Source organism: Rhopilema esculentum, chromosome 5, assembly GCF_057945365.1.
Source record: "Rhopilema esculentum isolate cy_ngs chromosome 5, ASM5794536v1, whole genome shotgun sequence".
Classification (NCBI taxonomy): domain Eukaryota; kingdom Metazoa; phylum Cnidaria; class Scyphozoa; order Rhizostomeae; family Rhizostomatidae; genus Rhopilema; species Rhopilema esculentum.
In genome coordinates, this window is record NC_142819.1 from 11,276,297 (window position 1) to 11,290,658 (window position 14,362).

General features: G+C 39.5%; 1 protein-coding gene across 2 annotated transcripts in view; it reads right to left on the reverse strand.

Moving 5' to 3' along the window:
- Positions 1 to 14,362, reverse strand: part of LOC135689864 (WD repeat and FYVE domain-containing protein 3-like) — a 50,815-nt gene that overhangs the window by 22,490 nt on the left and 13,963 nt on the right. Inside the window, exons 21-37 of one of the 2 annotated variants that reach the window (XM_089116211.1) lie at positions 14,026 to 14,211; positions 13,035 to 13,252; positions 12,660 to 12,827; positions 11,986 to 12,137; positions 11,670 to 11,855; positions 11,206 to 11,355; positions 7,636 to 7,822; positions 6,918 to 6,983; positions 6,726 to 6,812; positions 6,203 to 6,397; positions 5,417 to 5,514; positions 5,203 to 5,264; positions 5,018 to 5,059; positions 4,628 to 4,721; positions 4,437 to 4,517; positions 3,743 to 3,820; positions 1,036 to 1,168 (exon numbers count right to left, since the gene is read on the reverse strand). In XM_089116211.1, coding sequence (XP_088972337.1) covers positions 1,036 to 1,168; positions 3,743 to 3,820; positions 4,437 to 4,517; positions 4,628 to 4,721; positions 5,018 to 5,059; positions 5,203 to 5,264; positions 5,417 to 5,514; positions 6,203 to 6,397; positions 6,726 to 6,812; positions 6,918 to 6,983; positions 7,636 to 7,822; positions 11,206 to 11,355; positions 11,670 to 11,855; positions 11,986 to 12,137; positions 12,660 to 12,827; positions 13,035 to 13,252; positions 14,026 to 14,211 — 2,183 coding nt within the window. Of the gene's footprint in view, positions 1 to 1,035; positions 1,169 to 3,742; positions 3,821 to 4,436; positions 4,521 to 4,627; positions 4,722 to 5,017; positions 5,060 to 5,202; positions 5,265 to 5,416; positions 5,515 to 6,202; positions 6,398 to 6,725; positions 6,813 to 6,917; positions 6,984 to 7,635; positions 7,823 to 11,205; positions 11,356 to 11,669; positions 11,856 to 11,985; positions 12,138 to 12,659; positions 12,828 to 13,034; positions 13,253 to 14,025; positions 14,212 to 14,362 lie in introns of both variants that reach the window. The other variant, XM_089116210.1, reaches the window with a different exon arrangement.

Here is a 14,362-nt window from a genome sequence, read left to right on the forward strand (position 1 = left end):
CTGCGCTGCCGAACATTTTCCAGCCCTGGTATTTTCTCACGTTCCTGTTGCATTTAGTGATATGGCAAAATAGTGTATTGCATTGCATTGCATTGCGTTGTATTGCATTGTATTGTATTGTATTGTATTGATTGTATTGCATTGTGTTGCATTATACTGTATTTTGTTGCATTGTATTGCATTGTATTGTATTGCATTGCATTGCATTGTATTGTATTTTGTTGTATTGATTGTATTGCATTGTGTTGCATTATACTGTATTTTGTTGCATTGTATTGCATTGTATTGTATTGCATTGCATTGCATTGTATTGTATTTTGTTGTATTGATTGTATTGCATTGTGTTGCATTATACTGTATTTTGTTGCATTGTATTGCATTGTATTGTATTGCATTGCATTGCATTGTATTGTATTTTGTTGTATTGATTGTATTGCATTGTGTTGCATTAAACTGTATTTTGTTGCATTGTATTGCATTGTATTGTATTGCATTGCATTGCATTGCATTGTATTGTATTGTATTGTATTGATTGTATTGCATTGTGTTGCATTATACTGTATTTTGTTGCATTGTATTGCATTGTATTGTATTGCATTGCATTGCATTGTATTGTATTTTGTTGTATTGATTGTATTGCATTGTGTTGCATTATACTGTATTTTGTTGCATTGTATTGCATTGTATTGCATTGCATTGCATTGCATTGTATTGTATTGTATTGATTGTATTGCATTGTGTTGCATTATACTGTATTTTGTTGCATTGTATTGCATTGTATTGTATTGTATTGCATTGCATTGCATTGTATTGTATTTTGTTGTATTGATTGTATTGCATTGTGTTGCATTATACTGTATTTTGTTGTATTGTTTTGTATTGTATTGTTTTGTATTGCATTGTATTGTATTGTATTGATTGTATTGCATTATACTGTATTTTGTTGTATTGTATTGTATTGTTTTGTATTGTATTTCATTCATTTAGCCGCATTCATAAACTATTCGAAATCAGGCGAAATAAAGTAAACCATACCCTCGGTTAGGTCAAGTTTCCACTTGGTCAGCGGGTTCGCTTCCTCTGGTCCCCAGATCCCTCTTTCTCGCAGTAACTCTTTCTCCATAGCATACCAGCTCTTTTCAGCGGACTGGCCACTCAGCGAGTTCTCCTAAATGCATAACAACAATTAAAGAGCATACAGTTTCAATCAAATTATGATAATTATTGCTAAATATTATAATCCCTTTATTTGAGATGATTGCAGTAAAAGTGAAGTGCAGTAAAAGTATTGCTAAAGGAAACGATGGCTAAGGACAGCGATAGCTAATAAGAACGACGGTTAAGGACAGCCTTGGCTAAGGGGAACGATGGCTAAGGACAGCCTTGGCTAAGGGGAACGATGGCTAAGGACAGCCTTGGCTAAGGGGAACGATGGCTAAGGACAGCCTTGGCTAAGGGGAACGATGGCTAAGGACAGCCTTGGCTAAGGGGAACGATGGCTAAGGACAGCCTTGGCTAAGGGGAACGATGGCTAAGGAGAGCCTTGGCTAAGGGGAACGATGGCTAAGGACAGCCTTGGCTAAGGGGAACGACGGCTAAGGACAGCCTTGGCTAAGGGGAACGATGGCTAAGGACAGCCTTGGCTAAGGGGAACGATGGCTAAGGACAGCCTTGGCTAAGGGGAACGATGGCTAAGGACAGCCTTGGCTAAGGGGAACGATGGCTAAGGACAGCCTTGGCTAAGAGGAACGATGGCTAAGGACAGCCTTGGCTAAGAGGAACGATGGCTAAGGACAGCCTTGGCTAAGGGGAACGATGGCTAAGGACAGCCTTGGCTAAGGGGAACGATGGCTAAGGACAGCCTTGGCTAAGGGGAACGATGGCTAAGGACAGCCTTGTCTAAGGGGAACGATGGCTAAGGACAGCCTTGGCTAAGGGGAACGATGGCTAAGGACAGCCTTGGCTAAGGGGAACGATGGCTAAGGACAGCCTTGGCTAAGGGGAACGATGGCTAAGGACAGCCTTGGCTAAGGGGAACGATGGCTAAGGACAGCCTTGGCTAAGAGGAACGATGGCTAAGGACAGCCTTGGCTAAGAGGAGCGATGGCTAAGGACAGCCTTGGCTAAGAGGAACGATGGCTAAGGACAGCCTTGGCTAAGAGGAACGATGGCTAAGGACAGCCTTGGCTAAGGGGAACGATGGCTAAGGACAGCCTTGGCTAAGGGGAACGATGGCTAAGGACAGCCTTGTCTAAGGGGAACGATGGCTAAGGACAGCCTTGGCTAAGGGGAACGATGGCTAAGGACAGCCTTGGCTAAGGGGAACGATGGCTAAGGACAGCCTTGTCTAAGGGGAACGATGGCTAAGGACAGCCTTGGCTAAGGGGAACGATGGCTAAGGACAGCCTTGTCTAAGGGGAACGATGGCTAAGGACAGCCTTGGCTAAGGGGAACGATGGCTAAGGACAGCCTTGGCTAAGGGGAACGACGGCTAAGGACAGCCTTGTCTAAGGGGAACGATGGCTAAGGACAGCCTTGGCTAAGGGGAACGATGGCTAAGGACAGCCTTGTCTAAGGGGAACGATGGCTAAGGACAGCCTTGGCTAAGGGGAACGATGGCTAAGGACAGCCTTGTCTAAGGGGAACGATGGCTAAGGACAGCCTTGGCTAAGGGGAACGATGGCTAAGGACAGCCTTGGCTAAGGGGAACGACGGCTAAGGACAGCCTTGGCTAAGGGGAACGATGGCTAAGGACAGCCTTGGCTAAGGGGAACGATGGCTAAGGACAGCCTTGGCTAAGGGGAACGATGGCTAAGGACAGCCTTGGCTAAGGGGAACGATGGCTAAGGACAGCCTTGGCTAAGAGGAACGATGGCTAAGGACAGCCTTGGCTAAGGGGAACGATGGCTAAGGACAGCCTTGTCTAAGGGGAACGATGGCTAAGGACAACCTTGGCTAAGGGGAACGATGGCTAAGGACAGCCTTGGCTAAGGGGAACGATGGCTAAGGACAGCCTTGGCTAAGGGGAACGACGGCTAAGGACAGCCTTGGCTAAGGGGAACGATGGCTAAGGACAGCCTTGGCTAAGGGGAACGATGGCTAAGGACAGCCTTGGCTAAGCGGAACGATGGCTAAGGACAGCCTTGGCTAAGGGGAACGATGGCTAAGGACAACGATAGCTAATAGGAACGGTGGCTAAGGACAGCCTTGCCTAAGGGGAACGATGGCTAAGGACAGCCTTGGCTAAGGGAAACGATGGCTAAGGACAGCCTTGGCTAAGGGGAACGATGGCTAAATGCTACTTGCATGGAAAAGCTTGACGTAGATCAGCTTGTTACAATCATTTGTTGTTAGTTAGCATGCTTTTGCGATGAAATTCAATGTCGTTTTGATTTTAGATGCCTCATGCAGAAACGCATAGCACTAAAATTCTCTATGCATTTCTGCATGGGCTAAGCGGATGGTAGTTGCTCATCTTATCAATAGCTTGATTGTTATTTCGTCTTTTGAGTTTATCACGTCACGAGGTTTATATATTTTTGAGTATTTGATATTTTGTTAATATATAGAACTTCGATTTGTTTTTGTATTGTTTATATTGGATGTGCGCGTTGTGTACCCCACAGCTAGGCCCTCCATGTCCGCCATTACACTTTAACATTTGAAATGCATATGTGTCTCAGCCCATGCAGAAACGCATGCCCATGCAGAAACGCATATGACACCGGCAAACGGAAATTACCTGCTGATGCCGCTCGTAGTAATATCGGATAACCGCCTTGACAACCAATGAGTGCCGTGAAATCCATCCTAAGGATTCCTGTAAAGAAAACCCACAGTACTTCTGTAAGTACCGAAATGTTTATACAAATAAAGGGTGGGGGATCACCTTCGCAGTACTGCAATAGCACTTAGATAAAAAATCATCGCATGTTTTGCATTTCCTTTGCATACCTCCATCATCTAAGCTCTAGCAGCCATTTGCTCTTTACATGATATCTGAGGTAACTTCTGAGCTAACTAATAAACATTAAACATTGCTCAATTGCAATGTGATTTAACAGTTCCATCGCAATTTGAATGAGAATTTGAACATTATGGTAGAAATTCGAATCCCTTGACCCTATTTGAAAACGACTGGCATGTTTACGGATAACAATTACGGGCATAGACCCAAGGAAATAGTACCAGAACTGAAAACAAGGCCATCCATTGCTAAGGGATGCTGCTCGAAGAAATTACGGAAAAACAATGCTTTGACTTCAAAACAATAGAATGAAGGAATGTGATTGGTTGGAGAAAAGCGTTTTCTAAAAAAATAGAGTTCCAAGTGTGAGCTCATTAAAAGTATTGGCAAAAGTTTTGACTTTAGACCACGCTCTGTTTCCAAAATTGCCCATCACTTACATATTAAGCAAAGAAAAAGGGTAAAAAACCTTGACTGTAAACTTTTCGTCTGCCTCTTTCTCTTTGCGAAACTTCATCGAAATCCTCGTAACTGGATTACGCGTGGCTTGCTGCTGCAACGAAGGAGAATCGATGAATTAGTACAGGACAGAAGTTGAGGGAACAGTTAAGGGAAGCACAGCGACTGACAAAATGGCTGAAATATTTGCAGAATTCATACCTGCTGCGGAAATGAAAAAACTTCATTCTTTTTCTTTGTTTCAACAGTAATAAAATTTATCCAAAACCGCATGCATTGCTCTCCAAACAAACTCCTAAGTAAAAATAAGATCAAAGCTCATTCCATACCGTTAAACCACTGGGCTATCAGATACGCAAATATTTTTGTCAATGAATCGAGGCAAGACTAGCCGGCCTTGGAAACGAGGGACCTAAACAAGTAAAGAAGAGGGTGCCATGTTCATGGTTCTGGCCAGGCATGACTTTTATTCACTCAGCAATCACAGCTAGAGGTTGACGTTTCTCGAATATTTAAGAAAAATTAGATCTAAAATTATCAATTAGAATCCAAATTTTTGACTAAAATAAAGCACCAAACGTCGCAACTTACTTTGCTGAATCTAAATCGAGCGTCATTGACCTTCCCGCACCTCTGCAAGAAAGGTAAGACACATAAAGGTAAGACACATAAAGGTAAGACACATTAAAGAAGCCATTGTTAAGTGGGAAACGAGTATTGTAACAGCTATAATGCATAACGCAGAACAATGAGACAGAAGTCAATAGAGCACTCACACTTCTTCGTATGATGTGAAACTGGGCGTTAAGGAATGGACTCTGAAAACATCTGCTATTTCCTGAAACGGCGAGGTAAAAAAATTGAGATCAGCGGGGCAGTACGCGCGTTGAAAAAAGATTTCAAGCGTAAAACTGAATTTTTTTAAATACACAGCAAGTAACGTGCATGTAAAATCGAATTTGAGCACAGCTTCTTGGTTGCATGACTTACATCCTTTTTCTGTTGGTAAAACACATCCCACACTCGTTTGGCTGCAGAAGACACCAAGTCAACGAAGCCAATCTCGTCTTCTTCTTCAGTTTGCTCAACTAAGAAATCAAAGCTGCTTTTAGTGAAGCCTTTGCACCAACTGAAACTTGACAATACTTGCACAGTCTTTATCTCATGCAAATAAAGGATTTCTAAAAACATTCATAAAAAAGGTCGAGTTTCTCTGGTTTTCAAAAAAGATTGTCGTTTCCGAAGAGCTTACATAAGATAAGAACTTGCCGTACCCTTTGCATAAGATAACAGGGCCTGAAAGGCTCTTTTTTGCCCACTCTCGAATACTTAATAAATGGGGGGGGGGTTAGAATAATCGGGGGGAGGGCGTTAGAAACAGTTCGATATGATAACAGTCGGGGTGTTGGAGAAATTAAAAAAAGTCATTTATCGTTTTTATAGTTATAAACTCTTCTTTAATATGAATTAAATTATGTTACTGATAAACTGTACTCATGACACCTTAGTCTGTTAAATGGATTTGACGAAACTTTTCTATGGCGCCCCATGACGTACAAAGATACTCAAGCCAATATTCGAGGTACTTTTCCGCATATAAAGATTACATCTGTTTTGGTACGAGCTCTCTCACAGACATCTCCATTAAGTAAACTTCACACTGGCACTCTAACAGAGAATTTAATGCTCATGATCACTTCAATTTTGCAAGAAGTAAAATAGGGGAAATTTGGCAAATGGTTTTCTTGATATTGGAAAAGGCAAGTAACCACTAACCTTGCTTCTCATCGAGGTCTTCGCTTCGCAATGAAATCCCGTCCACATCAACATCGGTTTTGATTTTGCCGAGGCCAATCACGAGGAGCCAATGGGTTAAACACGCAATAAACTCTCCGTCGCGGTTGTTTGTTGAAAATATTGTCTTGAAATTGCTCGTCAATAAGTGCAAAAACTCAAGTAAACTGGTTTGATCTGCAATAAAATAATTTAATTTGAAATGATAAAATTGCTGGCTAGACATGAACGAATTCAGCAATGAATCAGTGAGATGCAGAAACAATTTATACTCTAAGGTTACAAATTAAGCAACATTAAATCAAAAAAGACCTGTGAACCGACCATTGCTAAGTAGGATTTGAAAAGATCCTTCTGAATAAAGAGCAGAACAAAAAACTGAGCAAAAAGAGAAAAAGCATATAAAAACCAGAATACTGAGGAAACTGGAAAAAACCGAAAAAAGACCCTTTATTCTAAAACTGCAACCAAACGACATTTCGGAACTTGAATTTATTTCGAGTACCTGTTAATCTGTTTTTGGGTCTGGAGAGATGGTAAAGAATAGCACGGTTCATCGCTCGAAATAAATGCTCGGGATTCACGCGGGCGTCTGAAAAAAAACACATTTAAACCAATGAAATAACGCAGCCATAAAGGAAAGGAAAGTTACAAAAATCGACAAATTTTAATCAAAACAGTATTGGAATCAACATACCCTCGTATTTGTCGATCATCTTTAGAAGAAAGCCAAACAGAATTTCGTAGTCTTTGGAAAAAATTCCTGCAAAAATAAGAATATGGCATGTCTATCATTCGGCATCAATCATTTTTGGCATCAATTATTTGGCAACAATCATTCGGAGTCAATCATTTGGCAACAATCATTCGGAGTCAATCATTTGGCATCAATCATTCGGAGTCAATCATTTGGCAACAATCATTCGGAGTCAATCATTTGGCAACAATCATTCGGAGTCAATCATTTGGCAACAATCATTCGGAGTCAATCATTTGGCAACAATCATTCGGAGTCAATCATTTGGCAACAATCATTCGGAGTCAATCATTTGGCAACAATCATTCGGAGTCAATCATTTGGCATCAATCATTCGGAGTCAATCATTCGACATAAGTCATTGGTCATCATTTTTCAAACTACACTACATTGCTAAGTGCAGAGGGGCCTAAAGTTATGACTGAATAGATACATTTTGTATGACATAGGCCCCTTGTGATGCATCACAAACAAAATACATCAAAAGGAACAAGGAATAGAAAATAAAATGAGAACTGAGCTTTAAGCCTACATTATAGCAACGATTGACTGAATTGTTGACACACATCCTTCTTTACTTAAATGCCGAGGATTAAGTGTTCTGAATTCAGAAATACTTACAGCATCGTTGAAATATGAAACAGAATGAAATGAATACCTAGCCAAAGTTTATCGACCAGTTTTGACGCAAACGCGTTGATATTTTGGGCGTATTTTGACAAACTGGTGTGTTTTGAAGACCCTACTTGTAGCAGGGAGCCGTCTAAGACATCATTAATCACTGCTAACAGAACATCAGATTGGTACTCTCGCAGGACATCTACATTTGAACTTGCAGGAAAGGCCTGTAAAAGAGCATGGGCCAAAATAATAGAAAGATGGAAGTCAGGCAATAAAAATTCTGGCTGCAAATTATAATAGCAAATAGTGAATACTTTAACAGAAAAAGCCTATCAGTATGATAAACATACTGTTATCATTAGGGCCCTGTGCGAAATAAAAACACAAATTAAAGTTGATAAAACTTGGGCAGATTAAAAGAAGAATTGGATAAAAATTAGATAAAAATTATTTACATGTGCAGATTGTAGAGAAGAATTAGATAAAATCATCTATATGTTCTCTGAATAAAACCTTAGAGTCCAATTTTCTTGCAGAAACGGGAATGCTATTGCAGATACTTGCAGCAGTCATACAAAAACCTTTTCTTCCAAATTCTATTTTCATCTTTGGAACTTTTACAGATAATTTATCATTTCTTGTGGTTTTACTATTTGCCGTTATCTAAAAATAGTTTTCAAATGGTTCACACACATTGCTATGGAGGCAATCCGATACAACTGTGCACACGTTTTCTTCATTACACAGTCAATTGTAGGTGTCTGCAAGTCAGCGCTTGGATTTATTTCGGTTTTATGATATTCCTGCTACGCTGTTCAATTCTTCGTATCATATTAAGGCCCTGTTCACACGATACCGGATTCATTTAGTATCGGATCGCTTTTCATATCGGATAGTCCTTCTGTTCACACGATGACGCTTGAATCCGATACGCTCCGTATCGTTTTTGCGGAGTCAAACCATTCCGCTGCGAATGTGGGATGGAATCATATCGGATCACTTTTTGAGCTCGTGTGAACGCATGAATCCGATTCGGTTTCGCTCCGGAACCACTGTTTCGAAAAGGCAGCTTCATTTTCGGGGTTTTTAAAACAATTTGGCTCTCTTTTCAAGACATAAAATGACAGTGGATCGCAGTTAAACAATAAATATGCTCCTTGTGCACAAGATTAATGCAAAGGAAAATTAGATTGTTTGAAAATTGATTTCGAAATACTTCTTCTTCAAAAAAACAGCGTATCAGTTCCGTCACGTCAAAGAATGCATTCAATCAGAAAAAGAGCAAACGGACAACATTCCACGTTGCTTTGCAACTGCTTTAAAACAATGGATTTTTCGGAGCAGTGTTGAAGCGTAGCGTTGCTGTGTGAACAGGAGTGAATCCGATACGAAATGAATCCGGTATCGTGTGGACAGAGCTTGATATTTGTATCTGATTGGGTGAGTGAATCCGATACGAAATGAATCCGGTATCGTGTGAACAGAGCTTGATATTTGTATCTGATTGGGTGAGTGAATCCGATATGAAATCAATCCGGTATCGTGTGAACAGGGCCTAACTCTTGAATCCGACCATCCCAGATAAATTGATCCACAATACATTAGGACAGGCATTATCATAACTCTATTGCCGAGTCGATGTCCATATTACTCCGAAATATTTGTAAGTTGTAGCACAATTCACACTTATTCCACCAACTTGGATGTTTAGTTGTCTTCTATAACAGAGATTTAGTCGCGTTGATGCTCCAAAAAGCATTGCTCCTGATTTTCCTTTTTTGAAATTCATTATCAGTTCATTGTCACAAAACCAGGAAGACAGATTCCTGACATTAATAATTACTCCAGCCTTTCCTTGCCTGAACTCAATGGAAACATCTAGCTTTCTAGCATATCTCAGAAGATCTGGCCAATCTGATTGACACCCAAATTTGGTACGACTATTCAGGTAGCCGTCTTCATTCATCTAAAACCCAAGGAAGTTCATATCATTATCTGTTGAAGCAACTTTCCGTTTTTCCATATCCAAATTAAGGGATTGACGTGCAATGTTCTTGAACTGTAATTGGGGATGATTCAACATCTTAATGAGAAATGCAACCCTTGTTGACCTATACACATCTGACACACGCTTAACTCCAATCCCTCCGTGCTCGCGTGGTAAGAAGATGATGAGCTGTGTTGTTGTTTCATACAAATCGTACATATTTCGAACTGCCTTCACCAAGGACTTCTCCATGAGTTCCAACTGCTCCTCTGTAAACCTTGTATTGTAAAAATGGTGGAGAATCTTCGCGAGAGCCAAGTTATTTAAAGCACTAGCCTTTAGAGCAAGAGGCAATTTGCAGCTTGTTATTTTCTCCAATAAATCTTTATAACTTTCTATAACATCATACACTTGCACAGCATCTTCGCCGGAAAGTGAGAGAGACTTTCCAAGATACTTATAGGACTTGTCACGGGGATAAACTTCGATGGCATTTCCTTGAATTGACACAATTGGCTTTTTATCTGCCTTGCCTTTGTACCAGTTATTCCCAGACCTCCTTGCATACATAACTGCACATTTACTGGGTTTCACTTTTAAACCTGCTATCTTCATGGCATTTTGTCCGATATCAAACATCTCATTTATAATCGTTACGTCATAACTGACAACAACAACATCATCCGCAAAAGCTTGCAATGGACATGGATTAATCCTTCTTTCATCTTCGATACCCTGCCTGATAACAGCCTCTCTTACCATAGGCTTACATACTCTGTCAATCACCAATATGAATAAAAGTGCACTCAAAGGGTCACCTGTCTTTGTTCCTCTGATTATATTGAATTCTTTACTCAATTCAAACCCACAAATCACAGAAAACGAACAGTAACGGTATAGATCTTCGACCAAGCAACAATAAATCAAAGGAATGTCAAATTCCCGGAGAGTTTCAAAAAGGAAACTATGCTCAATGCTCAAACGCATCCGCAAAATCCACAAAACCTGCACAAAACTTTGTACTTAAGTGTCTGAAATCATCCATTGCGACTTTCAAACTAAAAATCAATTCCTGTCTGTCACGATCGGGCAGGAAGGCACGCTGCCAAAAAGCAATCTCATTGGATATGTGTGGGGTGATTATAATGGAAACTTTTCATTTTGAATTCCTGTTAAAACTACAATTACAAATCTCACTATTACAAGGTAATTTGTAACTGGCTAGCCTGTGTTTACAAAATAAAAACTATTACATCGTAGTAATGAGAAAAAAAAAAAAAAAAAAAAATTGTTAAAAGGGGTGTAGCTTTTGATTAGTCCAAGTTTTGTTTCTACAGCAGAATATATAGTATGTGGTGCGAATGGAGATGCTTGTAAGTTTGGAGATGAGGTAGCGTTTCTGTTGATGATCAATGGACAAAGAGTCACACATGTCGATGAATGAGCTGCAGGAGTCGCCAAAAATACCAAGTGAACTGATGGAAAGATTGACAAACGAGACTGACTTAAACTGACGTTTTAAGTCAGATACGAGGGTGGCATATTTCCCTGACTTTCTGGCAGCATTGCAGTTGAGATAATAATAATAATAATAATAATAATAATTTGTCACACCCTCACCTCTAAAGCAGTCTCAAGGAGTGTGGTCGACTTTGAAGAGGATAATATGACTCCGTCCATTAAAATATGCTTGACAAAACTTATAATTCTTGATCGACAAGGATGGTTTGTCATTGTGCTAGAGTCGGCTTGCTCGTCGTCTTCTTCGGTCTGAAATGGCAAAAACCATTCAAGATAATCTTTATCGACTAGAAAAATCTTTATTTGGATTTCAACTTCCTGACAGGTCTGAATCTCAAAAATGTCATATACAAATAAATATATGTAAATGATACTCTTTTAATAAAGTGTTTTGACAAAGTGTTTACTCTTTGACTGAAAAATTCTAGTGGAAAATCTTAGAACGATGATACTTCCACGACGCCAAACGCCATCTGCACAACCTTAGGAGGTTTCGAGTGCAAATTCACCGGAGCATTTATACGAAATAAAAGGAATATCGACAAAAGCAACAGAAAAACAACCTCAAAGGAATCTTCTTTCGACTCCAATGGATACAAAGCTGCAGCTAGATACTGCAGGAACTTCTTTTCCGTGCAGAAAGTCCCAAATGATTTGATGTTTGCATAAAGAAATTCCAAATACTGAATAACCACAGCAGGCAGAGAGTTTGGCTCCTTCGTGGCGGCTGGGATTTCGTCTTGCGGAGTCTAAATTTTGAATAAAAATAAAACAAAAACTAAATGAAAAGTTGCAATGAAAAGTTGTAAACTCGATGCTCGGCCAGTAACTGTCTTAACCGTAATACTAATATTTTCTGACAGATAATGAAAAACGTACCTCATTTATGACTTTGCGAAGCATGTGGAGGAGCACAAGAGCACTTTCAGGGCAATAAACTGACAATTCCTTCGACGAATTCGTTCTCTCAAAACTTGGCCGGAAAATCAACACGAGGTTTTCAAGTGAAAAATTCAAATCTTTAGGAACACCTGCGAATATGATTACATTATTAAATATTAACAAATTGGAAAGTAAACTTAAAACAAAATTCAAACTTTGTAAATATTATGGTTTCGTAACTAGATGCATTGGTTATAAATTAAGCAAGAAACTACCTAAACATTGAGATTACAACGAGAATTACAAAGGAAAGACATTGGCATTTCTCAATCTTTCTTTCGAACAAACACAGACTTTGCTGGACTTAAAATAGGCTTGTATCGTTTTATAACAGCTTGCTCTAATCTAGTATATTTTATTTTCTACCCAGCATCCGATACGAAAGTAGTTTCAGGACAATGAGAAGCTGTGCTTATCGAGCAATGTTTTGGTCCTTCCGCTCGATGTAACTACACCGTCTACACCCCTCGAACTTCTTACGGCTGGGAATACCAAGAGATGACGACTCTCCACTCTAGGTGAAAGTGTGGTCAAGTCAGGGGCTTCTAATCTCGAACAAGAGGGCAATTGTCAAGGGTTGTTCATATCGTGTTTAATATGCAAAAACTTACTTGCTGTTGGGAAGCCAAGCAGCAGGGCAATTAGCAGGTAATACAACTCAACCAGATTGATGTGGTCTTCAAAAGATGTCATTAGAACACTGAATCCCTTGAAGGTACTGGCTTCAAAGTTCACTTCCAGCTCATGTTGTTTCGTTTCCGAGTCAGGAACGGCAAATCCTAAGTGTCCAGAGAGACAAAAGTCTAAGACACATCGTAAAATATATTACAATGTAAACTATGAAAATAGTCTTGCCTACTAATGAAATGATTAAGAAATGAATAATATTTGATTTAACTCGGTCGAACAGAAAAAACCTAAAGGGACAACACTACAATCATTTAGAAAAAAGCATGTTACGCTGGTGCTTAACCAACTTAAAATACCTGCGGCAAATTTGGTCCGCTTGCTTAAAACAAGATGACTTTCTTTCAGCCAGCCTCCATTGGACGTCCCACTTTTAAAAGCATTCAAAGATGGTGAGTGGCCTAAGATTATAAACAGAATTCTTGCAGCTCGAATCACCGTGCTCTTGTTCAAATTGCCGAGGAGGAAAAGCATTATCCAATCGAACCCAAGAACGTCGTGAAGCTTTTCGCAGAAACTAAAACATAGAAGCATTAGAAAGATGAGGTCAAGGCCTGGAAATCGAAAATATAAGGTGTCAGTAATCTTATGTAAAATTCAAACAATGTTAATTCATTGAGAGATTTTGCATTCAATGGAAAAATCTGCATTGTTCAGATAAGGAAGAGGGTGAATTAAAAGAAATTCAGCGCTTTTGCGAAGAAAAACAAGCAATTTTGAAACTAAAAAACACATTGTGATGACTGGGTGGACGAAAATAGTGACAAAAACAGACTATTTAACACAGACTCAAACTGGAGGGAGGGGTGGATGAGCAGCACGAGTTAACACCCGAGACCAAACGCTGCTGTCGTAAATTAAGAATTTATGGCAATCATCAAACAAAAAGATAAATTTATGGAAAGATAAATATGACACAACAAGACTAGGACAAAATGATGGCTTAGCACACCAAGACGTCTTGCTATTTCATCTGGCAAAGTTTCTAAAAAACACATGACGTAAGAAAGAGCAAAAAAAGGATGCAAAAAAAATCAGTTCTGTTAAGATGATTAATGACTTCTTCTGCCCTACTCTTTTGGAAAAGATACAAGCATTTATATAACTTGTTAAAAAGCCGCCATGTAGCCAAAGAATGTTTTTGCTAAAAGAACGAGTCTTTAAATGGTATGTATTTCTTTGTAAGCCCAAGCAGAAAGAGACAGTGCAAAATGTTTGATTTAGAAGGTTAAAAGGTCCCATTGATACGATCAGGTTAAAAGGAGATTTTATGAGACAATGCTTACTGACCTTTGGTCAATATTGTGACCAAATCCAGAATCACACAAAAGGACGTGCAGAACATCTAGCAATGAATTTCGCATGACGACAGTTCCGTGTTCCGATGCTAAATACGTGGTTGCTGAGAAGGAGCAATTTAGATCAATGTCAGATTCGTTACTTGTAGAGAGTGTGCTTGCAAGAAATTGACCGAACCTAGAAAAGGAAAGGAGCACAAAATAAGAGAAATAGAAGATAGGAAAAAAACGAGAAGGAAAATAGAAAAAATGGGACAAGAGCTTGAAAAAAAACTGGTTCTGAAAATAAATTCTAGTGCCATTTTAAAACATTAGAACCTAAAATTGAA